The sequence below is a fragment of the Acinonyx jubatus genome, chromosome B2 (assembly GCF_027475565.1).
Source record: "Acinonyx jubatus isolate Ajub_Pintada_27869175 chromosome B2, VMU_Ajub_asm_v1.0, whole genome shotgun sequence".
Taxonomy (NCBI): domain Eukaryota; kingdom Metazoa; phylum Chordata; class Mammalia; order Carnivora; family Felidae; genus Acinonyx; species Acinonyx jubatus.
In genome coordinates, this window is record NC_069385.1 from 114,216,842 (window position 1) to 114,241,110 (window position 24,269).

Here is a 24,269-nt window from a genome sequence, read left to right on the forward strand (position 1 = left end):
CCAGCAGCCCCACGCCCCCCGCCGCCGCCACGGCCAATGAGGGAGAAGCACGATTTTTGCTCATGCGTGGTGCCGCCAGAGGGTGCGTCCAATAATGACTGGGGGATCCCTGCGAGTAACATGACCAAAAAGAAGCGGGAGAATCTGGGCGTCGCTCTAGAGGTGAGGGGAGAAATGGGGGGTGGGCCGGGTCGTTCGTTGCCTTCTCCCCGCGGCGGGGAAGTGGGTCGGCCCGGCTCCAGGTTGGAGGAGGGGTGAGGGGAGAAAGTGAGGGTGACGCGGGTTCGGGCGAGGGACGTGAGGGGCCGTAGAGAGTCCGAGGGGGTGCCCGGAGATGAGGGGCGGGCTGAGGGAAAGGCAAGTTGGAAAGTCCGAGGGGGCACCAGAAGTGAGGGGACCTCCAGGGGGAAAGAGACGTGGGGGGTGAAGGGAAAGCCCCAAAGAGGGCGGGACACGGAAATAAGGAGGCCGTAGTGAAAACGTGTAACTGAAGAGGACGTAAAAGGGGCGGGCACTGGGAGGTGAGGGGGACCCCAAAAGCATGCCTGTGGATGAGGGAACCCCCGCAGAAGTGAGGGGGCCCATACCGTTTACTCTATTACTAAATGGCTTAAATATCTCCTGAGATAGGAAGTTTTCCCTCTGGGGTGCTGAAGCTTGTAGCTTGAAAATTACTTTGGCGATCTGTGGGATTTTGTAGAGAATTGTGGAATGATGAAGTTCCCAAAGAGCTTAAAAATAATTGACTGCATATGGAAGGGAAAGAAGATTGAGGCATATTGAGCAACTGAGTGCTACATGGTACTTCGTTTGCGTTCTCAGTCCTCGCTATGGGCCTGTGAGATTTTTACAGGTGGGGAAACTGAGGTTGCAGATTGAGGCCAGGTCGAAGCAGTGGAGGAGCTGAGAATCAGCACAGGTGATTTGCCCTCTAATGCATCTTGTTTCTCCTGGGTTACAGTTCCCTAGATTACTGTCCCAGTGCGAGGGAGACAGATACAGGGTAATAGTCTTCCTGAACTTACTACCAGTAAGTAGTTCTCAGACTTTAGAATGTATTAAGAATAATTTGTCGAGCCTGTTAAAAATGGAGAGTTGAATCGTCTTCTATCCCGAGTAATTCAGTAGGACTTGGGTGTGTATTTTCAACAAAGAATCTGCTTTTTTTTTTTTTTTTTTTAAGTAGGCTCCATGCCCAATGGGGGCTTGAACTCATGAACCAAAAGCCAAATGCTTTACCAGCTGAACCAGCCAGGCACCCCCAGGAAGCTCCATTTTTAACCAGCTACACACACCCATGCCGATGCAGAAGGTTTTTTATACCACCTCTTGAGAAATACTAGCCTACGTGGCACGAAAAAAAGGTTGATGGAAATGTGAACCTCCCTCTAGAAGAGAATATGATTGGAAAAATGAGGTAGCACTGTGTGGTGGGAAGAGCATAGACTTTATAACCTGCATTAGGACATAGTAGGCTGCTGTAACAGAAATTCAAAAATTCAGTGGCTTCAGAAAGTTTATTTTTTTCTAGTAGGACAGAGCAGGGATTGGCAGATGTTGTCTATAAATGGCCAGATAGTACATTTCTAGGCTTTGTGGGCCGTATGTCTCTGCTGCAACTATAGTTGATCCTAATTATTCACGGATTCTGTCTTTGTGAATTTGCCTTCTTGCTAAAATGTATTCGTGACCCCCAGATCAGTACTTGCGATGCTTTTGCAGTAATTCCTACACAAACCGGTGAAAAATTGGAGTCACCTGAGGCCCAGCTAAGGTCGAACAAAGCAGTGCTCTGCCTTCGTATTTCATCTCATGCTGTAAACATGTGTCTTTTTTGTGGTCTGTGTAGTGCCATGTTCTTTGTGTCTCCGTGCTTTTTGTTGGTGATTTTGTTGTTTAAAATGGCCCTCACGTGTAGCACCGAAGTGCTATCTACTTTTCCTAAAGCACAAGAAGGCTGTATTTGCCTTCCAGAGAAAATATATGTTAGATAAGCTTTGTTCAGAGATGAGTTATAGTGCTGTTGGCTCTGAGTTCGATGTTAATGAATCAATAATACATATTAAATAAGGTCTCTAAACAGAAACACAAAAAACAAGGTTTTGTATTGATCAGTTGATAAAACTGTTGTGACCAGAGGCTCACAGGAATCTAACCTGGTTCAGTATTTGCTAATTCATTGTTGGCAGTAACCGTAATAGACCATAACTACCATGAATAAGGAGCATCAACCATGCTTAGACAGGCTGTCTTAGCACAAAAGCAGCCATAGACAATATGTGAATTAATGGGTGTGGCTGTGTTCCAATAAAACTTTATTTATGAAAAAAGGCAGGGACTGTATTTGGCCCCCAGGCCAACAGTTTACCAATCCCTGGTCTAGAGTACCAGGACAGTAGTGGTTCTGCCATATTCCTCTCATCTTGTGACTCTGCCCTTCTTCAGTGCCTTAATTTCACCTCATGAATGAAACTAAGTCACATCCCATTGATGTGTCCACTGGCAGGGAAAGAGAGCAGAGGAAGCATAAACATCACTGTCTTAAGAGTCGTGGGCCCAGAGCGCCCACTTTCGGTTGGCAAAGATGCGAGCTAAGACTCCAGAGCTCACCTAACTGTAAGGGGGCGCTGGGAAATGCATTCGTTGGCCAGGAGGCCGCATGCCCAGCTACAGCCCCATCACTGTGGAAGAAGGGCCTAGTGTGTTTAGTGAACAGCCTGCAGTCTCTGTTGCAGATTGCAGTTTGCCTCAAGTGTGGTTTCGAGGCTCACATGAGACCATAATGTGTGAAATGCCTAGCTCACGCCTGGCTCAGGATGGGTAATCAACAAACAGCGCTCTTACGAGTAGCCTTTGTAGTTCTTTTGCAACCTTCCATCATGGCTAAGGCCCCACATGTGGACTTTAGTTTCCTTTTCTGTGGCATGAAGGCCTTAAACTTAACCGGAGATTAGAAATTCATTGACCGTGATCCCAATACGGATCACAGATGTTTTTGTTTGGCTGACACAGGTTTCTAAAATGTTTCAAATTTGGTGGGCGTATGCTCTCCTGGTGTCTTTACCGCTCATGTTCGCCTTTTTTTTTTTTTTTTAATCTTGTCGATACTGATTTATTTACATATGTGATCTTGTTCTCTAAGGTTACTTTTTGCTTGGATATTCTAAGATTCGAGATCTGTAACTGTGCACCTTAGGAAAAGCTTGGCATCTGTCTCCCCCACCTGTTCCTCTGTTGCCCCCAGCAGATCTGAGTTTTGAATGTGCACTGATATTCAGTAGCAGGGGATATTGTCCTCTTATTAAAAGTCATGTGCTCAGAGCCAGTGAAGTGGTGATTTAATCAAAATGTTTGTTAATCTGACGAGTGCAATAAAACCCCCACAAGCGAGTGATCTCAGCACCTGCAAACAGTCTCCACTTGTTGTAATGAAGCAATTACCACTGCCTGCTTGGTGGTTCTCACCCGAAGACTGGCTTGGGCCGGCTATACTGGGCTGTACCGGGCAGTCACCTCCCAGGACAACCAAGACACCTCCTAGCCGCCTCTGCTTGTGTCTCCTCTTAAGGTCTTTTTGTCCAACCCGTTTGCTACTTTCCAAGATCTCAGAGTTGGAAAAGACTGGCTATGAGTTTTAGCTTCTGAGAGTTAATTCTGCATAATGAGAGAGCATTCAGATGAGATTGATTTTAATGTGTGGAAGGAGGGAAAGGTGGCGTTTCAGTCTAAACTGATAGGATTTTGGCTGAGACAAAACCTGTTTCTGTTTTTTTTTTAATGTCTGACAGTAACGAGCTGTTGGTCACTGTACTTTTCTTTTGTAGCTACACCGTCCATTCAGGTTGGTGTCTTTAGATGTTTCAACAGCCAGTGGGTCTTAACAGATGTGTGGTGTCCTAGCTGACATCTTAAGGGAGATAACTGGCTTAGATCTGGTCCCCAGTACAAAAATCTGTCAGTTTGGAAACTTTTTGCTACAAGGTACAGGAAACTGACCTATATGGCCTAAGTAAATAGGAATATACTTTTTTCTCTCTAACAAATTTGGAGGTAAATGTCCCCTGGCATTTATTGGTTCAAAAGCTCAGTCAAGGCTGGTATTTCTGCATTCTGTTAGCTATTTCCTCATAGTCACAAGGTAGCTGCCACAGCTCCAGTCATCATATCCAACTTTTAAGTCAGGAAGAAGGATAAAGGAACTACAACACTGTCCCTTTTATCAGCAACGCATAAGCTGTCCCAGGAGTCTTCCAGCTGACTTCTGGAACATCTCATTGGCCAGAACTGGATCATGACCACCCCTAGCTGCAGTGAGTCTGGGAAAGCACCTGTTGAGCTTTTCTAACCTCTGTAATGGAGGTGGGCAGAGGAAGAGGGGTTTGGGAATCAGTGTTGGGTTGGCCAACTAATAATATCTGCTATAGGGAAGGAAAGTTAATGGGAGTCATTAGAATTCACTGGAATCCTTACCAGAAAAAGAGGTCAGGATCACTGAGGAGTAAGGAGAGTTGGTAAATTGAGGGGAGAAAAGGGCCTACACAGGATGAGCACCAGGAGGAAAGAACCTTGACATTGTAATTACTTGTTCGATGTAAGCCACTGCTGTAAACTCCCAGCGGGCATAGAGGGGCAGAAGCACCAAGTTGTTGGTTTGCAAACAGCCCCCTGACCTGGAGGGCAGAGAGAGACCCAAGAAAGGGGCAGGCCACTCCAGACTGGTAGGTGGCAGGTTTAATAAGCAAGGGAACAGGGGCGCCTGGGTGGCTTAGTGGGTTGAGCACCCGATTTGGGTGATCTCGCAGTCCGTGAGTTTGAGCCCTGTGCTGACAGCTCAGAGCCTGGAGCCTGCTTCGGATTCTGTGTCTCCCTCTCTGCCCCACCCCTGCTCACGCTCTCTCTCTCTTTCTCTCAAAAATAAATAAAAACATTAAAAAAATTAATAAGCAAGGGAATTCACATATGAGGCTTGTCCTGGGTGGTGAGTAGACCTCCACACCTGCCTGCCAAATCTTAAGTTTGTATAGAGGCCTTAACTGGGTTCAGTCACGTATGCTGTCCAGATGGTCTCCACAACACATTGGTCTCTCAAGGCTGTGTCCTTAGAACAGCTCCCACTGTGGGAACAGTGGGCAGAACGTACATTCCAAGGTCAGGGGAGGGGTGAGGAGCCTCCAATTGCCCTAGTCCTGCGCGCAGGTCAACCTGCCTGCGGTCACGCTCCCTTCATTACCTTCTGCGGCACAAAGGTGAAGACACAGTACTGGGATAGGCTGTGTACAAGGCTAAGGGGAACCTACCGGTTTTCTGAGACAAGGGGAAGAATCAGCTTAGTGGATCATCAATATATATTTACTGAATTGGCTTGAGTGGCTGGAGGAAGCACTTGAACCCGCGCCCCTGACGTCTGGGCCCCGTTGAGTGGTTCACTGGTCAGAGGTTAGGAGGCCACGGTGGGGCAGGCAGCTGGACGCCTCCCATCCAGGGGCCGGGAGAGAGGCTCATGGCGTGTGGAGACTGTTCAGGGGCCACTGACCATTAAATGAGCCTCACCTGCTGCCAGGCGCAAGCGACAGGTTGCCGTTGGGCAGGTGATTTCTCTCGGCAGCCCGTGTCTGGCTTCGTTCCACTTGACGGGGGTCAGGAGACTAAAACCTCATTACCTAACACGGCTGGATGTCAGCATGTGTGGAGTGGCTGTTTGCCAGCATCTTAATTAACGAATTCATAAGGCATGGGGTGGATGCCAGTTCCTGAACAGTGCTTTGAGCCTTTCAGCGATGAAGAAGCTTTTGCTAATTTATCAAAAAACATATATTGGGGGAGAGAAGCGAAAACAAACCCCAGACAGTGTTCTGGCCTGGGGACAGCTGAAGGCCTCAGGCCGGGACTGACGTGGCTCTCCTCGCAGAGCTGCTCAGCACGCCAGAAGGTCTCCCAGGATCTCAGAGCTGCCGTGTGCTTCGGCAGGGCCCCTCGTGATCCTGACCCAGGGTGGGGGGCGATTCTCCAGAGAAATGACAAGCCCTTTGGCTGTCTGCTTTTCCTGGAAGTTGTTTGTTGATTAAAAACTGGGAGGGTTTACTGTCTTCATCTGCTCAGCCTGGGAGAGAAACTTCTGATGATTTGGGGAGCCATGGGTGAGGTTTTTGTTTTCTGAGCCACCTCCACAGAAAAACACCCCTTAAGCGGTGTCAGGGTAACCGGCCCTTTGGGGTTTGAGGCTGGTCACCCAGAAAATCGAGGCCCGTGACCCCCATGTGACTTGGCTGTGTGGTCTGACGGCCTCAGATGGAAAGCCCCAGTGCTCTTGCCAGAGACCATCTGTGCAGGTGTTCTGGCCTCTTTACCCATTATAATAAATGTCCCAGGGCCTCCCTGATGTGTGAAAATGATTCCAGAAATCCAGTTCCCGGGCCACTGGGGCTGGAGGTGAAGCCACTGACACCCTCTTCAGGGCTGTAAATTGGCAAGTGAAAAGAAAGGCCTTGCCCCCCACTGGGGAAAGAAGGACTTGTCAGGGCTAACTAGCCCACCTTTTCCTTCTCGAAACTGGGTCTTTTTGTGTGAATTTTGGAGGGTGCTGTGGCAGTTTAGGCAATCTGGGGGAGGGTGCCAGGGATGTTCAAGAAGCCGGAAGGTGGGGGCGGGGGTAATTGCCTTTAACATGAGGACAGGCACTCTGCTCCTGTCTTACTGTCTCCAAGCAGATTGCAGTCAGGTTCTTCCCTCACCGGGAGTATCTGTTCCGTGGACAGAGACCAAGCAAAGCCCTCGTACAAGATTATTCAGAGTAGAGAATCTGTTGAAGCCAGATCAACGAGCTTAGATTGGCTTCGACTGGGATGTGGGATGACTTTGTTCCCCAGAACCCTTCTTTGTCATGAATGTTTTCATGAGGGATTTTGGAGAAAGAGCTTGCAGTATTGGAAGGAGCATAAGCTCTGAAGCAGAAAAACTCAGATACAGATCCCCAATTCTGCCACTTCCCAATTACATGACCTTGCTTAAAATCTCCCCACCGGGAGTTTGCTCCCCTCTACAACAGGGACAGTCCCTTCCTTGCAGAGCTGATGCTGACATCGGTAGCATATACGAAGCCATCTCAGACTGCCTAGCCTGGGGTACAAGGAGCAGAGGTTACGCCCAGGAGCTGAGTGGCTTCGGGCTGGTAGCTCTCTGCTTTCTTCGTTGGGGCTTGGGGGGGGGGGGGGCAGCTAACAGCACAGACTCCGACTGCCCAGTTCCCCTATGGGTAGCCCTGGACAAATGGCTTCATTTCCATGACCTTAGTTTCCTCATCTGCAAAAGGTGAATACAGGAGATCCCCCTTACCCGTGATGTCAGTTACCTGCGGCCAACTCGGTCTGGAAGCAGATGATCCTCCTCCTAACATAGTGTCAAAAGGTGGCAGGCAGGTCAATGCTCCCTTACAAAGCCTGTGTCATTCACTTCATATCATTCTCATCATGTAGGCATTTTGTCATCTCATATCACAGGAAAGGTGAATACAGTACATACAGTAAGATATTTTGAGAAAGAGACTCCATTCACATAACTTTTGTTATAGTTTTACTATTGTTAATCTCTTACTGTGCCTAGTTTATAAATTAAACTTTATCATAGGTATGTGCGGATAGGAAAAAACACCATATATGTATATATATAGGGTTCAGTAGTATCTGTGGTTTCAGGCATCCACTGGGGGCCTTGGAGCGTGTTCCCAGCTGACGGGGGGGGGGGCACTGAGCAGGGGGGACCACCTCATAGGGTTATCGTAAGCATTCCGTGAGTGAAGTGCTCAGAACAACCTGGAATATAGCTCATGCTATAGAAGTGTTGGCTGCTACTGGTAGTGTGATTTAGTTTTGCATGGACTTTTGGCTTCCAGAAGCTGCTTTGACTCATGCTGTGCCATCTAATACCCTGACACCACGCTCTCTATTAGCAAGTACCTGGCCAGGCAGGTGTGGGATATGCCCCGTGACCACTGTCTGACTCCGGAGGTTAACCTATTCTAGCAATTTCTGTCAGTCACTGGCCAGAAGCTCTTGAGAGCAAGACTGGGAAAACCAGAAATAACTTCCCAAACCAGAAAGTAGAGTGATCTGCATTGTAACCCAGAGCTAAGCCCTGAGGGTGCTTTCTGCCCTTTCCCAGAAGAAAGCCTGGCCATAGACGGTGGTTTGGGGTAGGCAGGGAGTCACCTCCCAGGCCATCAAGATGCTCATGGGAGCACCATTCATCCACCTTCAGTAGGAACACCTGCAGCAGGGGAGCAGCAGCCTGTGGCTCAAGCTTCTCAGCAGAATATGAGCTGTGCACAGGGCCCAGCAGCAGCCAGACCTGGGGCTGCTCCCCCACCCCTTTGGGGCCTGACCCGACCAGCATGCTGGGCAGTTACCCATGCGTGAGCTGGCACCCGGGTTCACCGTCCCCAAAGAGGCTTTATTCAGGGTTTCGATTCTAGGAGGCTCCACACTCCTGAAAAAAGTGCCTCACGGGATTTCAGACGAATTTTACAGTTTCTCTTAACACAGTGGTTTTATGGTGTTATAGGACCCCAGGGAGACTTCCCGAAAGCTCTGAGAATAAGGTGTTATTCCCCAAGTCAGGTGGCAGAGGGGCTTTTCTTAGCTGGCTCAGGGCTCCTGAACTGCCGGGGCGGCACACAGAGCACACGGCACTCAGCCGCATCTGAAGGGCACTTGAGGAAGAGGCTGCAGGAACTCTGCCCCCAAGGACTGGAAATGAAGAAGCCCTTTCTTCCCTTGGCACCTGCCAACAGGATCAGTGGCCCCACTTGGTCTCTGCTGACCTTGACTGCTGGGCTGACTTCAGATCTTCACCTTGTTGTGCAGGAAACATCCCCCACTCTGTGGAGAATCCTTGGTCCTAAACTTCTCACTGAGCCTGCTCCTCTGCCCGCTCTCGAAGCCGCCCCCCAGGCTCTGGGCTCTGATGCCCCAATCCATGTTTGGGGCATCAGAAAGACAGCGGTTCTCATCCTGATGGCCATGGAATCACTTGTGGGCTTTCTTGTTCAAGTACACTCTTCCTGGACCCTGGTTCCAGGACCGCCTCTGGGACCTTCAACTCCTTCCTGTATCCTTCTGCCTCCCTACCTTACATACTTCTTTTTCCCTCCTCCTCTGCATCTTCCTGCCTGGGCTCAGACCCATAGTCCCCATGGTCTCACCTCAGGGTAAGAACAGACTTTCTACCAGGGCACCCTGCACACTCCCCACCTACTTCTCTGTCCACTGAACTGCTGCACACAGGTTTTCACCCCTTCCAGGTCCTCAACTCTGTGTGAAGGGCCAGAGGTCACAGCTAATGACAGCTCACACCGCCACCTTTCTGACTTCCGGTGTCCCTTTATATCTGTGCTTCACTGGCTGACCGTCATCTCAAAGGCTTACAATATTCTTTTTCCCTGTATGAAAATGGACACTTGGTCTTCTGAATACAAACATTTTTTAAATGTTTATTTTGAGAGGGAACACACACGAGAGGAGAAGGGCAGAGAGAGAAAATTCCAGGCAGGCGCCTCGCCCAGCACGGAGCCCCACACGGGGTTGTCTCACGAATTGTGAGATCATACATGATCTGAGCTGAAATCCGGAGTCAGACACTTAACCACCTCAGCCACCCAGGCGCCCCTTGGTATTTTTTAATGTAATTTTACATCGTCAGTATCCACTCTGTGCTCCCACACTGTGTCTAAATGAGTGCCTTGTCTCAGTCCCCCCTGGCTGTTACCACTTTGCCTGTGACAGTCACAGCCAGCAGTGTTGTCCCCTTTAGCTCCAGAAAAGCCTCAGTACCTGAGCTTGCCTCGGGCCAGCCGTGCTCTTCTTGCCAGTTGACCCTGTATCGTCCATTGGGCAGAAGTCCTAGGAGACACTATGGCCTCCAGAGTGTAACCTTCTCTTCCTATTTGAGTCAGTCCAGTCTCTTTGACCGTCCCTTTCTTAGTCCCGGGGCTTCACATTCCTGCTCTCGGCTTAACTGGATGCCAGGCCCATGGTGTGGCCAAACACGGTCTCCAACTGCCTGGGTCCGCCTGCCATTTCATGTCTCCTCAGAGGCCCATCTGTGCCCACACCACACCTGAATCTGTTCTGCCCTTAGGCACTGCTCTGGCCTCACCCTTGGGCCCAGCCTCAGCAGGCTGGTGCTGGCTCCAGAGCCCCACGCTTCCAGCTTCATCCTCAGACAGGAACATGAGGTTCCCAGCATGCTGTGTCCTAAGCCAGCGTGGTGGGCCAGCCTTTAGAGGCAGTGCTGTTTTGATGGTCTGTGCTGCAGGCCCCCCCTCCCCCACCGAACCCCGCCGCAGACCCAGAGGATGGCCATATCCCAGCTAGAGGGTCTCCCCTTCCCACTGCTGCCAGCCAGTGAGGAGTGGAGATTCCTCTCCATCACACACCCCACCCACTTCTGTCTCCTCCTCTTACTCTCACCTCACGTTAACTCACTTTCCTTTTTGTTCTCCGAAGATCCAGTGAAAGCCATTCTCTGCTAATAGTGATAGCACACACTTCTTTAACTTTTAGGCATTATTCTAAGCACCTTACATGTATTGCCTCTTATTCTGACAACAGCATTTTTTGAAATATGAAACATTAACTTTGTTTTGCACATGAATAATAAGTGCAGAATTAAGGAAGTCCTTTAGAGGGCAAGTGAGCAGTCAGCTGAGGCACCTGATCACAGCCCACACTCCTTACTACCACACTTTTCAGGAACCACAATTTCAGGTTTCTGGGCACTTGGGCTCCCAACTGCTTGTCCAGCTCTGACCCTATGTTTCTAGAATCTGCTTGACATTCATCTCTTTACTCTGGTCCTAACCCTGTTGTCCTCTCTCTTGTCCTGGCTGTATTGTCCTCTATTGCCTTTAGCCTGGCAGCAGAGAGAAAGCTAACCAAGGATTATAGATTTGCACTGGGGAATCTGCAAGGTGAATAATCCACCTTGAGAGTGTCATTGTGAGTTGACTGAAAACCCAATGAGAGGCTTCCTTTAAGGCCCACTTTCTAGGTCCTCTCCCCGACTTCTGGGCCCATCTTGAGTCAGTCCCACTCTGTAGCCACCACTCCTGACCCCAGTCATAACTAAAAGCTGCGTCCTGACCTTCCCTCCCTGCCTTCTCTGCAGCCAGGTCACCCTGGATCTTTGCACCCATTATTAAGCTGCTTGAAAGCTGCCTCCTGCTTCAGCAAATGCTGCAGGGTGGTTGCCAGCAGAGTCACCTTCTGAGGACAGGTTTGTGGCCTACTGAAGAGCTTCCTGACAGTCTCAGCCTCCCCTCACTCAGCCCACATCAAGCAGCTGGGTTATAAAAAAAAGGGGGAACTTGCTATTTCGAAGGGAATCAGAGAGAGCTGTCAGCAGGACATAAATATTCATAGAGGGAGGTTAGAACTTGAGTCCCTAAAACCTTGATTTGTGTTCGTCCGTTTAAGCCTCATTAAAAAGTGGTAAATGAAAGTGGGGATATTCAGTGGAACTGCAGATAAATTGGGCTTGTTCAGATAAAGGCCTCCTACTGCCAGCTCCACACGCCCTGCCCAGAGCACGACAGCAGATTGGCTTGGCCACTTGTGGTTTGCCAACCTCAATTTGAAGATTTTGCTTAGCGTGAGTTCCCGGTCTTGTTCTGGGCCAATTACCACTTGTTTGGGCACCCGGTAGCCTTCCAGAGATGTTTAGGCGTGGAAATACCGAGCCTGCTTGGGGACATTTGAACCAGGACTTGGCCCAAGGAGTGGCAGGAAGACATCTGACGCAAGAGTGAGCTCTAAGGGAGGGTTTCAGGCTCTCGTTTCTACATGAGGCCTAGATCTGTAGCCCCTCGGCCCCATCCACGTTCAACTGCAGTCCTTCCTCCGTGGCTACAAACACAAAGACTGCAGCAGGACAGGCTTTGTGGTGATCACAAAGGGGAGACAGACGGCCCCCATTCTAGGATAGGAGCTACAAAGTCAGGCATCCTTAGGAGCCGGGCAGTCACATTTGCAAGTGGAATGGGCCAGTCTGGGCTAGACTTGATCCCTGGGCTACAAGTTTACAACATCTGCCCTAGGGGTTCCCAGAGTATAGGAAGGTAAGGTTTAGACACCCGTAGCTGGGATGACATCGTGTGCAGTCAGCCTTAGGAGAGCCAAGGGAAGGAAGTGATACCTCTCCAGTCAAGGGCAGCAGAGAAGGCCTGTGGAGGAGGTAGCACTTCAAGAACTAAGCTTTGGGACCTAGCGTGGAATTTGGTGCCCTGATTGTGGTTTGCACACCATGGGATGGAAACAGCAAGTCTCAGGGCCCCAGGAGCGGGGCTGTGTGTGTTGAGGGTGCTGCTGGAAGAGGGGGCTGCATGGTGGCCTACACCACCTGCTGTTCTGGTTCAGCTCCACTGACCATCACGTCACGTTCTTGCTGTTCCAAGCCTGACTGCCCAGTGCTTATTTCCCTGTAGCGCAGGTTCCAGGACAGCCTTCGGCCTCCCAAGGCACAGGCCCCAGCTCGTGGCTGGGGCTGTTCCCCAGGACAGTCCTTCCTTTGGTGCCCATTAGCAGAGAAATGACACAATTAACCAGGCAGTCAACTCAGGGCTCTTCAGTTGCTCCCTCCCACAGGGCCTTGCCTCTGGAGCTGCAGTTGGCAGGTGGCTGAGGCTGTAGGGAAGGGAATAGATGGTATGTCTAGAGCTAGGCGTTGGGACAAGGCAAAGTGGCTGACCCAGAGGTGGCTGGGATGGGTGCTGGCCAGGGAGAGGGGCAGAAGGCTTCAAGTGCATCTCTCCTAACACAGGCCTCAGAACACCTGCCTGGGATTCTGGGATCAGCATTTGTAATCATTGATCACTGTCTCTACAGGGGCCTCTCCGGGAGGAACTGGATAGAGAACTGACTGAGACCAGTTAAGGAGAGGGGTGCTCCAGTCTGACTCCTCGAAAAAGTCCTTCCCTTTGGGGATCCCAGCCTCCCATATAGAGGTCATATTTGCTATCCCTCTCCAGGGATGTGATGGAAAATTGAGCATCATGGGACCCCAGGCACTATTCAGTCACCTGCCACTGAGGGACACTGGGCCCTCTGAATCTTCCCACCCACCAAAATCTAGGCTGCCTCCAGCAGGGCAGAGGTACAGGAACAGACCTGGGCCCAGAGAGGTGGCAGATTAGACACCTGGAGACAAATGGACAGAGATGAACTTTCAAAGCCACATACATGATACCAGGAATCAGGCTTGAACGATCCAGTCCAGTATTTTAGAAAACATTTTCCTACAACTCACATTATTTCCCCAAGAACGTGACTCTGAAACTATAATAAATTTAAAAAAAAAGGGGGGGGGGGACGGATACCTTTGTCAGCCAGCCTTTGAGGAGCTTACCTACTTTGCCCCACAAGCTATAGCTACCTTGATGATAGGCAATGTTTTTGCACAAGAACCAAGTCAGAAACAAGTTTTTGAGCTGTGTTTTTTTACAGTCCGTGATTTTTATTGATTCTCATGGGAAAATATATATATATTCTTACAACTTAAAACTACCTTAAGTGTGTCAACGCAAGAAATACCTCTGCTTCTTGGCCCCTAGATGTCTAATCCCCATCCCTCGTGTGTGTGGAGTGCTGGGGAAAGGCAGGGCCTCCCATAGCAGTGCCTTGTTCCCTCCTAGACCAGGACTGTCTCAGGTCACTCCTGCTGTCAGCCTGGCCGGCATGCATCCTGGGAAGACAGGGAGATTGCTCCTGACGGCCCCCAACCCATGCCTGGTCCAGAGAAGCAGGGCAACTGTGGGAACTGCACCACACCCATAGCTGTCTGCAGTGGGGCTCAGGCTGCACTGTGTGGAGGTAGAGGACGGCAAAACAAAGATGCTGGGGGGACGGGGTACTGTCCAGGAAGACTCCTAGAGTCCCCTTCCTCCCTATCCGAGGACCCCAACTGTTTTGAAAGTTAAAAGGCTCTGTCACCCATCTCTATCTGCCCATGTGCTGTGTGTTTCAGATCGATGGGCTGGAGGAGAAGCTGTCACAGTGTCGGAAAGACCTGGAAGCTGTAAACTCCAGGCTCTGTGGGACGGACCTGAGCCCAGAGGCCAGGTAAGGCATCTGCCCTTGGCCCCTCATTCTCATCCTGGGGACCTGGCCCTGAGCTTCCATTTGCCCTACTCCTTGCCGCTGGAGATTTGGGCTCCTTGTCCATCATGCCCCGGTGTGCCAGCTGCCCCTCAGATGGGAAGGAAAAAGGCTTGAGCCATAATACTCCTCCCCTTACAGGAAGTCTCTGGAGAAGGAGAAAAACAGCCTGATGAACAAAGCCTCTAACTATGGTAAGAAAGTTCCCTTCCTGTACCAGCCCCATCCTCCAGGCCCAGGGAGCCCACCGGGTGATGGGGATCGAGAGGGTTCTTTGGGAGGGAGCCATCCCCCCCGCCCCTCCACCGAGGCTGTAGGAACCCACTGTAGGCCCAGCAGCCTGGAAGGAGAGCAGGTTTGTTTCTTTGTTCCAGGGGAGATGGAGAGGCCTACGGGCCTCTTCTTCCTCTGTGGGATGAAGGGGAATGGCTGTAGTCAGGTCCAGAAGAAACTCTCATATCCACCCAGACTTGGGACATCTGTTCTCCGACCACGCCCCTCCCCCTTCCCCTCCATTCCATCCCAGGATGAACCTCCCACTTGGGCAGCAGGAAGGGCTACTGTGGGTGGAGCAATGCTGCCACCTTCTGGGCACTGGGGGCAGAGCCAGGTAGAACCAGGTAGGGTGCAGAGCGGGAGGGTGGCTGGTACCACCCCTACCCCCACCCTGCCCCAGCCAACCTCAGAGGAACATGGTCTACAGAGGCTCATCAGACTTCTCTGTTCTGTCCTCCCCGAGAGACCAGACTTGGCCAAGAATCAGCCCCAGAACAGTCCAGGTGACAGGGAACCTCCCAGAGGAACCAGTTTGAATCAACACTGTAAGCACATACACACCCCTGTGTGGGCCCCAATCTCAGTCTGGCCTGCCCAGCGCTGATTTACAGGTACATACCCACTCTTTTATACAAGTAGGAGTGGGATATCCATTTTGCCTCAAGCCCAGCAATTTTTTTTTAATGTTTATTTTTGAGAGACAGAGAGTGAGCCGGGGAAGGGCAGAGAAAGGAAGACAGAGGATCTGAAGCCAGCTCTGCGCTAACAGCGCAAGATGCAGAGCTTGAACTCACAAACTGTGAAATCATGACCTGAGCCGAAGTCAGACACTTAACTGAACTACCCAGGTGCCCCTTAAGCCTAGCAATTTTTACAGCCGCAGCATCAACCCCATTTCCCTGAGAGGTACGGTACCTCAGTACCACCCACCTGCATGTCACACGAGGGGATGAATGGATTCAGTGTGGCCATAGGACTGGCCTCCTCTAGAGGCGAGCCCAACCACCTTGTGGGTACAAACTGCTTTCTCTTAGTGTCCCTGGTTCCTGCTTAGCTGGGTGTCCAGCAGGGGGCAGGACTGGAAGCCCTGATGGTGTGGCCCCACCCGGTACCCGCTCCAGCGTCAGGCCCCAAAAGTCCCAGCTACCCCGAGTCTCTAGTTGACCAGATGAGAACACCTGAAAGGATGAACACCACATAGCCCCCACCCCCAGCCCAAAGGACTCACCTGGTGATGCCATGCCAACACCTAGCTTGGCTTTCAGGTGTGGCCTTTTTGATAACCCCCTCATACACTCCATCCTCAACTTTCACTGCGTTTGAAGAAACGGCTGAGCAGCATTGCGTGGTGGGATTCCTTTGGGCCAGGATCTGTAGCCAAAAGGTTGTGCGAATCTGGGCAGATCAAGGACTGTCATTTTTATAGATAAGGAAGTGGAGAAGCTGGGAAGGAACACATCTGCCCCTCAGAGCAATGTATGTGCCCATTTGTGAGAGAAGCAGACAGAGGAGAGTAGCATATGGGCCCAAACTACCTGTCCACTCCTGTTTCCTCCCAGAGAAGGAGTTAAAGTTGCTTCGGCAGGAGAACCGGAAGAACATGCTGCTCTCTGTAGCCATCTTTATTCTCCTGACCCTCATCTACACCTACTGGACCATGTGAGCCTGAGACTTCTCCACAGTCAGCACGGGGTTCCTCCTTGGTCCCCTGGTCACAACCAAGCAGGCCCTTCAAGCCTCAGGACAATCAAGGTACAGGCGTATTTCTCCCCGACCCCGACACTGGATCAGGGCTGCCAGACCAGCCCCTCTTCACTCCTGGTCCTGCTGTGCGGCCTGGGTCTCCAGAAGGACTTTGTGCTGATTCCCCTCTCAGCCCAAGGGAGAGGCAATAAAGAACAGCCAGGCTGCTTCTGTCTGCTGAGTAAATGTCATGGTCTGACTGCAGCTGGAGGGCAGTGGGGGTGGCACTCGGGAATCAAGGAAGAAAAGATGTTCAAGGGGAAGTGTTCAGCTTAGAACTCAGAAAGGAGGGGGAAGGCAGGGTTGCGAAGGTGAGTCCCCAGCTTAAGTGGGGAATAAGGAGACAGGAGGAAGCATGTAAAAGCCAAAACTATTCTGGGAGCCATTTCCAGGGCTTAGGCCTTGCACTACCAGTCCACCGTGCCCACCAAACACACTTTCTTGCCCTCCAGTCAGGGTCACTGCCTGTAATTATGGCATGAAAAAAAAAAAAACACACGCCATGCAGCAAAGGGTGACCAGGGAAGTGGTCATGTGGAGGTACCACAGGACCACAGAGTTAACCCATCTTCAAGAGGCAAGCAGGGCTGGTAAGGCCTGGCAGAGTAGGCAGCAAGAGCCATGGTAATGACCAGACTTACAGTGACAGTGGGCAGCAAATCAGGCAGGGTTGGCTGGAGTGGGGGCAGGAGCAACAAACACGGCCACCCCCCAACTCTGCTCCCAGCACCAGGGCCAGGAGGGGCAGGAGTGGGAGGCTGAGCAAAGCCGAGCATAGTAGGGCAACCAGAAGGATCAGGGGCTTGGCCTGGAGACTACACCAGTTAGGAAAGTGGAGTTGCCCTAAGAAAGGAGTTGCCCTAGGAGCTCAGGATGTGAGACATCATAGGACCCTCCGGGGCCAGGCTGAAGGAAGGAGCCAAAGTACAGCAGGCTGGAGGAGGCCAGCACCAGAGCTGTGGAGCTGGTGGAGCAGCTCTAGCCCTGGGCCGAGAGGGAGGCACCATCGGCACCTGCACACCTCACCCCAAGCACAGCCCCCCCACCGGTGCAGGCACAGAAAGGAGGGGAGGCTGGCCAGGGGTCAGTGCAACCGTCTCTCCCTCCCTCTCTCCCTCCGGTCTAGTGACACTAATTGGTCTGACACCTCTGTTATTTTAGTCACACAGACTGATCCTGGATTGTCACAGTGCTACCATGGAGTGAGCCGTGTGATTTATGTAAGGGGGAAGGTGCCTCCCTGCCCTGCTGGGCAGTAGGTTCTTTCATTCTCCAGTCCCTGCTTCCAACAGGAGCTGCATAATTTCCGGACTCTTCCTAGGTGGGGCCCCTCTCTAGCAGCAGGGCCCACGAGGCCCAGGAGCTTGTAGAGGCTCTGATTAAACAAACCTGCTTTTCTCCCCTCTTCTTAAGTAGAGCTTCCTCCCCTTCTCCAGCCCAAACTGTTTCATTCAAGCCAATCCCAGACCACACAGCACCAAGGACAAACAGCACTATCCCCAGCACAGAGCCACACAGGCATTAAAAATATGTTTATCTTTAATGATCCAAGATTCTGCAAGACACACTGATATACCCAGAACGGGGTGGAAACACACCTTTCTCAGCCGTGCTGCCACCAACCTGGGGGGAGGGAGGGGCTAGATGCTGGCTAGGCAACACCGCCCCCCCCCCCCACCCCCAGGTAGAGTCATTTCCAACCTCACAGGGAGTCTCTGTGGCCTATCACCATGGAAACCAGCCTAGCACTGGGATGGGGCTCTAGGGAGCCCATAAGAGCATCTCTGAGAGGTATTTCCCATTAAAAACAACCACAAGTGCCCTCCCCCACCCAAAGCTACTGCCCAGCTTCCCTTCTTCCCCCTCTGCCAAGACAGAGGAAATGGAGTGACCACAAAAGGACAAACAAAAGTGACTGTACTTCCTACTGGGGAAGAAAAAGGGGGTGAGTAGCAAGGTGGCTGTGGCAAATGGGGGGGGGGGTGCCATGATTGCCAGAAGGCTGGGTGTGACCCAACCCGAGGTACCTCTGTTGCCAGGGGGCCACTGCTGCTGGGGCATAGAAAAAGGTCTTTAAAGGCTGCTTCCTCTTCTAAAGCTGCCCAAGGTTCAGAACAAAAGGGAATGGGGCCCAGGAAGGCTCTACAACCCCAGGAGGCAGTCATGCCCGCTATCGAGACAGCACTGTGTCCCAATGCAGTGGCAGGGAAGTATGGCCCACGTGCCTCCCTTCCCGGCCTGCGGGACTGTCAGAGGTCCGGCTGGGACGAACTCCAGGGAAGACCAGGACAGAGGTCAGGGAGGAGATAAAATCATCTCCAACTTGGCATCAAAACAGAGCAAGTTCAAAGAAACAAAACCTTGATTTGTACAGCAGCTGCCCCTGGCCTACACCCACTCAGGGTCGGCCCAATAAAAAGCTGGGCAGAGCACGGGCATGGCCACCCTCAGGGCAGTGCACGGAACTCAGAAAAGTGAGTCTACAGGATACAAGAGAGAATGGCAGAAACAAAGCCCTGCTGTTCTCTGACACGTCCTCCACTGGCCACACATGCCCTCGGCCCTGACCTCAAACCTGCCTGTAGGAGCAGCATCCTTCAGGCTGATTCCTGGCAGGGAAGACAATTCCCAGGCAGGTCTCTGGGGAGGGAAGTCCAAAAGGTGTCCCAGAAGGAACGTCAGAGTCCTCAGAAGGTCCCCAACTGAGTTCTTCAGGGAGAATGGAGAGGAAACCACCCACCCCTTATGGTCAGGCTGCAGTGACTGTGCTCCCCAGTCCCTTTCCGAGAAGGGGTAAAAAACCAGTACTGTGAGCCCCAGGCAGAGTGCCCTGACTCAGAGAATGACAGATCATTCAGCAGGGGTGGGCATCCCCACACCCTCAGGCGCTGTGCATCTGGATGAATGAGAGGACATCTTCCTTGGACAGCTTGTCTGGGTCCTGGGGCTTCTGGGAGTCATGAACACGGATGCCATCCCCCCACTCCCAGAAGAGCCTGCCATAGTAGCAGATGCTGGGGAGAAGGAAGAGAAAGGAGGTCAGAGGGCTGTACCCGGGTGGAGCAGGACCAAGAGACCACCACCCCAACCCTGGCAACCATGACTTAGAGGACTGATCCTTAAAGGGGTGGGTCATTTAACTCCAGTTGAGGGTCTTCCCTCTAGCAGCCAACAGGTACTCAGTAGGCCCCAGCTCCTTTCCAACAAACAGATGCTGATGCTAATTGTGTCCAACTAGATTCCTAGAATTACTGATATTCCTGGTTTATCTGTCTGTGCCGTTCTAATAAAACAGTGTAGCAACAGACACTGGTGTCAGTGGCTAATTATAGGTGCATTAGAGCTACTGGCTGCTGTCAAAACCTATGACTGTAACAGTCTGGCAAACGGACTCTGGGTGCTCATGAGAGACACCTAAGACCCTTGAATCCCAAGGGGCAGGGCTGCAGGCCCTTGGTAGGTTTGCACCACCAGGCCAGTGTCAGAAAGTCACATAAGCAGTGGCTGCTCCATGGGGCAGATAGATACCCTGCCTGGATGAGGCTCTTCCCACCCAGGACCCCCAGCCATCACAGCAGGTCTTGGTGTCACTTGCTTCTCACTGAGCTTCTATCCAGAACTGGGGGCCACGCCCTAGAGGGGGCATAGCCCCACCCTTGGGAGGAGCCCAGTCTATGCGAGGGGAGCCCCTGCTTGGGCAGCCATCTTTCTCAGGACCTGGGGTATGCCCCAAGAGGGCTGGCCGGCATCCTGGCAGGAACACCTGGGGTTGTGGAGTGGACAGGCACGGAGGAGGGCCACTTACTGAAATGGGGCGATGGAGTCTGCAGGGAGGTCAAAGGTAGAGATCTTGGTTTTCTTATTGTAGAAGAACTTCCTCTTGAAGCTTTTGCTGAATCCCATAGTCCATGGCTCTGACAGAAGGAAGAGGGGAAAGCTCAGAAAAGGACACAAAATATTCATGCGGGACAGGAACAGACCAACATAGGGGTGTGCCTTTCTGCCCTTGTGTTTTTCCATTGCCCTCTCTCCCAAAAAGCAGGCAGAGAACAGCCTGTGAGGAGGATGCAGCCTTTATCACCAGCCCAAAGGGGCTCAAGGAGGACAACTAAGATAATTACTTCTCAACAACCCCGCCCCAGTCCTGCCAACCTGCCACCAGGCAACAACTCTGGGACCCTGGCAGAGGGAAGGCTCTTTGGCCAGAAGGCACTGAAGAAAAGGGACTGTACAGAGGATACAAACGGCCAAGCCTGACTTGCTGCCGCCCCCAGAGAAGGCCCTTTACCTGCATGAGGACACTGTGTGTGCAAAACCAACTGGGCTCCTCTCTCTCAGCCCCAACCCGACCCCCAGGACCCACCAAGGAACAGAAGAGGCTCGGGAAACAGTCCCCAACCCCACACCTCAAAGAAACACCAGCCTGGCTGCCATGCACCTTAGTAGGCAGCCTTTAGCTCCGGCTCAGACAGGGTCCGGGCTAGTCACCCTGGCTGCAGGAAAGAGGACAGGCAACAATCACCCATCACCTACCATTCACCGTCCTGACGATGTAGAGGCCAGTGGGCACAAAGTGCCGGTCATCCCGCCCTGTGTAGCTGAGCTTCGGGGTGCCACTGGAGCCCTTGATGATCTTCATTTCTAACCTAATTTCTCCGAGGTGAGTAAACAGCAAGTGTGGTTTTGTGCATGAGAGTGAGCCCTCACATTATTCTCCGGCTAATATTAAAATCCCACCACCCACAGCATTTTATCTCAGTTCAACATAAGAAATGGAAACTGAGGCAGAGATGTGAGTTGCTCCAGGCTACCCATCGAGGGAGTCTGTGCAGAGCTGGATGGAGGACTCAGGCTCTAAACTCTAAGCAATGGAGTCAGGAAAGTGACAGATGGCCCTGCTCTGTTGCTGCCGTTTGGGGGATGGGTAGGAAGGGTGTTTCAAGGGTGACACAAGTAAGGTTAAGATCTGAGACCAGAGGTGCCACTGGGTCTTCGATCCCCCACCAAAGGCATCACTGTGGCCACTAAAGAGTTAACACGAGACCACAGAGACCTGGCCCAGCTCCCATGGCCGCAGCGGGCACAAACCCAGGATGAGACCCCCAGATGAGAGCACCCTGCACACCACTAATGCAAGGAAGCAGTTACGCCCCCTGCCCCTCCAGGCTCAATCTCTCTGTCAGCACCAGGAGCTGGGATTTATAGTGTTTCAAGCAGCTTGCTGCTCTGCCCCTCGCAGGGACAATCGTAACTATTACAGCATCAATGAGCCCGTATTTCTGCCTGACACACACCGCCCTGCTCCCCTCCTGACGGTGCTGAATCAGCTCTCAGCCGGGGGGCTCTTGGCTGCGGCAGGGGGGTTAAAGGCAGGCTTCCAGGGCCAACTCACCACCTCCCCCATGACACACCTCTGCAAAAAGAGAACACTGCTGCACCCCCACCCCAACTCTCCTCTCAGATCCTGCTCTAAGACTGAGTCACTCACCTGACAAAAATCTTCTCCATCTCCTCCAGCCTGTACACCTCCTTCACCCTGTGTGTAGAGGGACAGAGAGAGGACAAAGGTTTTCTGGGGTGTGGGGGGCAGATATTCTTACCCAGCAGCAGCTGGAGGCAGGAGGCTGTGCCTGTCCTTGTCTTCTGCTTCTGGCCCCAGTACCCCAACCCACCAGAATGAGGACCCCCAGCCCCGTGTGCTGCTGTCCAACACAGATGCCCTAGCTCAGAGCTACCAAACACCCCCTTGGGCCTGCCCCACGGCAACTGGGGAGCACAACTATGGTTACTGAAGAAGGGGGAGAGAGGAAGATCTGGCAGACACCCAAGTCATCTTCACTGTCACCGGGGGCCCGAATACCAAGGTCCAGGCTCTTGTGTAGGTCACCATGGATTTTAGGGCTTCCTGTAGCAGAGTTATTTCCAAACAGTCCTAACGGGCCTTTTACCCTAGGGGGCAGGGGGACCTCTACCCAGGGTGCAGGGTTCCTTCACCTCTGGGGGCCTCTGAACACATCTTTGGAACTGCTGGGTAAGGTCTCCAGGGACCCAGCAACTAGACAACAAGCAACACAGGGAGGGTCCCTGGAAGGTGTCTCTCAGGACCTGGCAGACAGGACATTTTATAAAAAGTGTAGACACCTCGGTCTCCAGTCATATAGTCTGGGTCTCCAAGCCCCAAAGGTAATAACCTCTGACCTGGGCACAGCCTGGAAAGTCTGGTCTCCCTATGTGGGCTCCCTGACTGTCCTCATCCTCCTCTCCTACCTCAGGGCCTGGAACTTTCACACCATCTAACGTGGCAACAAACACTCTCTTCTTACTGTTCAAAAACTCCCATTCCCTTAGCACCCTTTTCTCACCTGAAAAAAAAGAAAAGGCCAGGTGGTATGCTAATAATGAGTGTGAATGTGCAAGGTGTGTCGGTGCCCCGAGAAGCATATGCATCTTCAATGACACCTTAACCCCTAGGAATGCATCTCCTGTGGAGGCTGGCCCACCATGACAGGCGGGATGGGGAGACACTCTGGGGCGAAGGACACACCTACCCAGCACCCCACCCCAATTCACATTCACCAAGGGTAGTCTTATCTCTAACCACAACTTTGCCTGGTCCTCTCTCCTGAGCCCTCCCATCCTCCACAGGATGGGGAAGCAGGCACTGGCCAGAAAGAAGCAATGGGGAATGGGGGTTTGGGAGGGAGACCATATGCTCACCTGATGGGATTCATGTCAGGCCGACTGGGCTTGGAAACAGCTTTCACAAATTTCTCAGCAAGCTGAATTCTAGAGCACAAACAGAGTCTCTCAGAGGTGAGCCAAGGCGCCTCCACTAGCACCCCTGCCCCCAGGGCATCTGCGTGGCACCAGAGACGGAACACTTCTGAATGTGGAGCAAAGCCGCTCCAAGAGGCAGCACTCCTATGCCTGAGGAAGCCCACCCTGCCCTTCTCCACTAACATCTTTGTGGACGCCCTCCCTCTGTAGATTTGGACATCCAGTTTTGCTACATGTTGGTAGGCTTTTCTGAAGTGTGCTTTGAGTTGTGCTCAGTCCCCTCCACTAGAACTTAAAATGTCATCTGTATCGTGTATGTCGACTCACCCCAAACCACTGATGCCACAGCACACCCACTCAGAAGAACCAACTTCGGCATATCAGTATCACGGCAGTGTGAGAGGTCCTTCCTTTGTGTCCCCCACCCCCCTTCTAACAACTGATCAGTCATCCATCCACAAGCAAAAGGGCCGCTGTGGGATCCAGATGAACAGACTTAAACGGGACCACCCATGCTCAAGACGTGTTCTTCAGAGACCCTCCCTCTCTCCATAAGCCTATCCTCTTGCTCAACCTGAATCAAAACCACTTCTGATCTGAACAGCTGTGGCCAAACGGAGTGTGCTGGTATCTGTGGCAATGGAGGCCCAAGCCCCAGCAAACTCTGCAGTGCAGATACTAATTCCTCACCCAGGCCCTGGAACCAGCCCATGGGTGGGGAAGGAAAACTAACGATAGCCTTAGGCAAGAAGGCCTGGGTGAGGGACCAAGCCTCAGAGGCTGCTGCCGCACAGCTGACCTGGCCTACCCTGCCCTCCCTCCCCAGGACCCAGGTCAAACCGCTGGTTAAAGTGCTGCTCCCGCACGTCACTGCCATTCAGCACGAGGACATCGAGGATGTGGATGGCACTAATCTTCCGCTGGGCCTTCCCCTAGAAGAAGAAGTGCGCTGCCCACCCTACCAAGCATCGGCCTGGGGCCCACTGCCCACCATGGCATGCTGGCCTCCGTTCTACCTATATATCACCGGGGGAAGAGAAGGACTCCAAACACAGAACTTTCTTGTGCCTCCCGCCCAGATCATTCTCAGCACCACACCAGCCCAGACTTCCGAGCAGCCAGAGATCTGAGGCTTTAGGTGATGAGCACCCCTGAACCTCAAACTCAGTGAGGCTGCCGCCATGGTGCTCCATGCAGGGCCTAGCTTCCCAATCTTGTCCACTGTTCCCATTGACTGTTCTGAAAGTCATCTGTATGGCTGTCATGGCCAAAGCTCAAGGGATCCCTGGTAAAAACAAAATCAGCAGCTAAAAAATACCCAGCAGGCCC

The 24,269-nt window shown here is 52.2% G+C and overlaps 2 protein-coding genes across 7 annotated transcripts in view; one reads left to right on the forward strand and one right to left on the reverse strand.

The window, feature by feature from the left end:
- The first annotated feature begins 5 nt into the window (after positions 1-5).
- On the forward strand, positions 6-24,240 carry CCDC167 (coiled-coil domain containing 167). Of its 2 annotated transcripts, none has more exons than XM_053222865.1 (4): positions 6-162; positions 14,014-14,108; positions 14,286-14,338; positions 15,985-24,240. In XM_053222865.1, the coding sequence occupies exons 1-4, from the start codon at positions 37-39 to the stop codon at positions 16,437-16,439; spliced, it is 729 nt and encodes a 242-aa protein (XP_053078840.1). In that variant the 5' UTR covers positions 6-36; the 3' UTR covers positions 16,440-24,240. The 2 variants fall into 2 exon arrangements, with proteins under 2 accessions (XP_053078840.1, XP_014925281.2); XM_015069795.3 differs by having other exon boundaries at positions 10-162; positions 15,980-16,349.
- Positions 17,685-24,269, reverse strand: part of CMTR1 (cap methyltransferase 1) — a 49,631-nt gene continuing 43,046 nt past the window's right edge. For all 5 annotated transcript variants that reach the window (XM_053222864.1, XM_053222863.1, XM_053222862.1 and 2 more), the window contains 6 exons: positions 23,781-23,872; positions 22,881-22,949; positions 21,652-21,699; positions 20,697-20,809; positions 19,969-20,077; positions 17,685-19,177 (listed from right to left, as the gene is read on the reverse strand). In XM_053222864.1, coding sequence (XP_053078839.1) covers positions 19,045-19,177; positions 19,969-20,077; positions 20,697-20,809; positions 21,652-21,699; positions 22,881-22,949; positions 23,781-23,872 — 564 coding nt within the window. In that variant the 3' untranslated portion in view covers positions 17,685-19,044. The remainder of the gene's footprint in view (positions 19,178-19,968; positions 20,078-20,696; positions 20,810-21,651; positions 21,700-22,880; positions 22,950-23,780; positions 23,873-24,269) is intronic.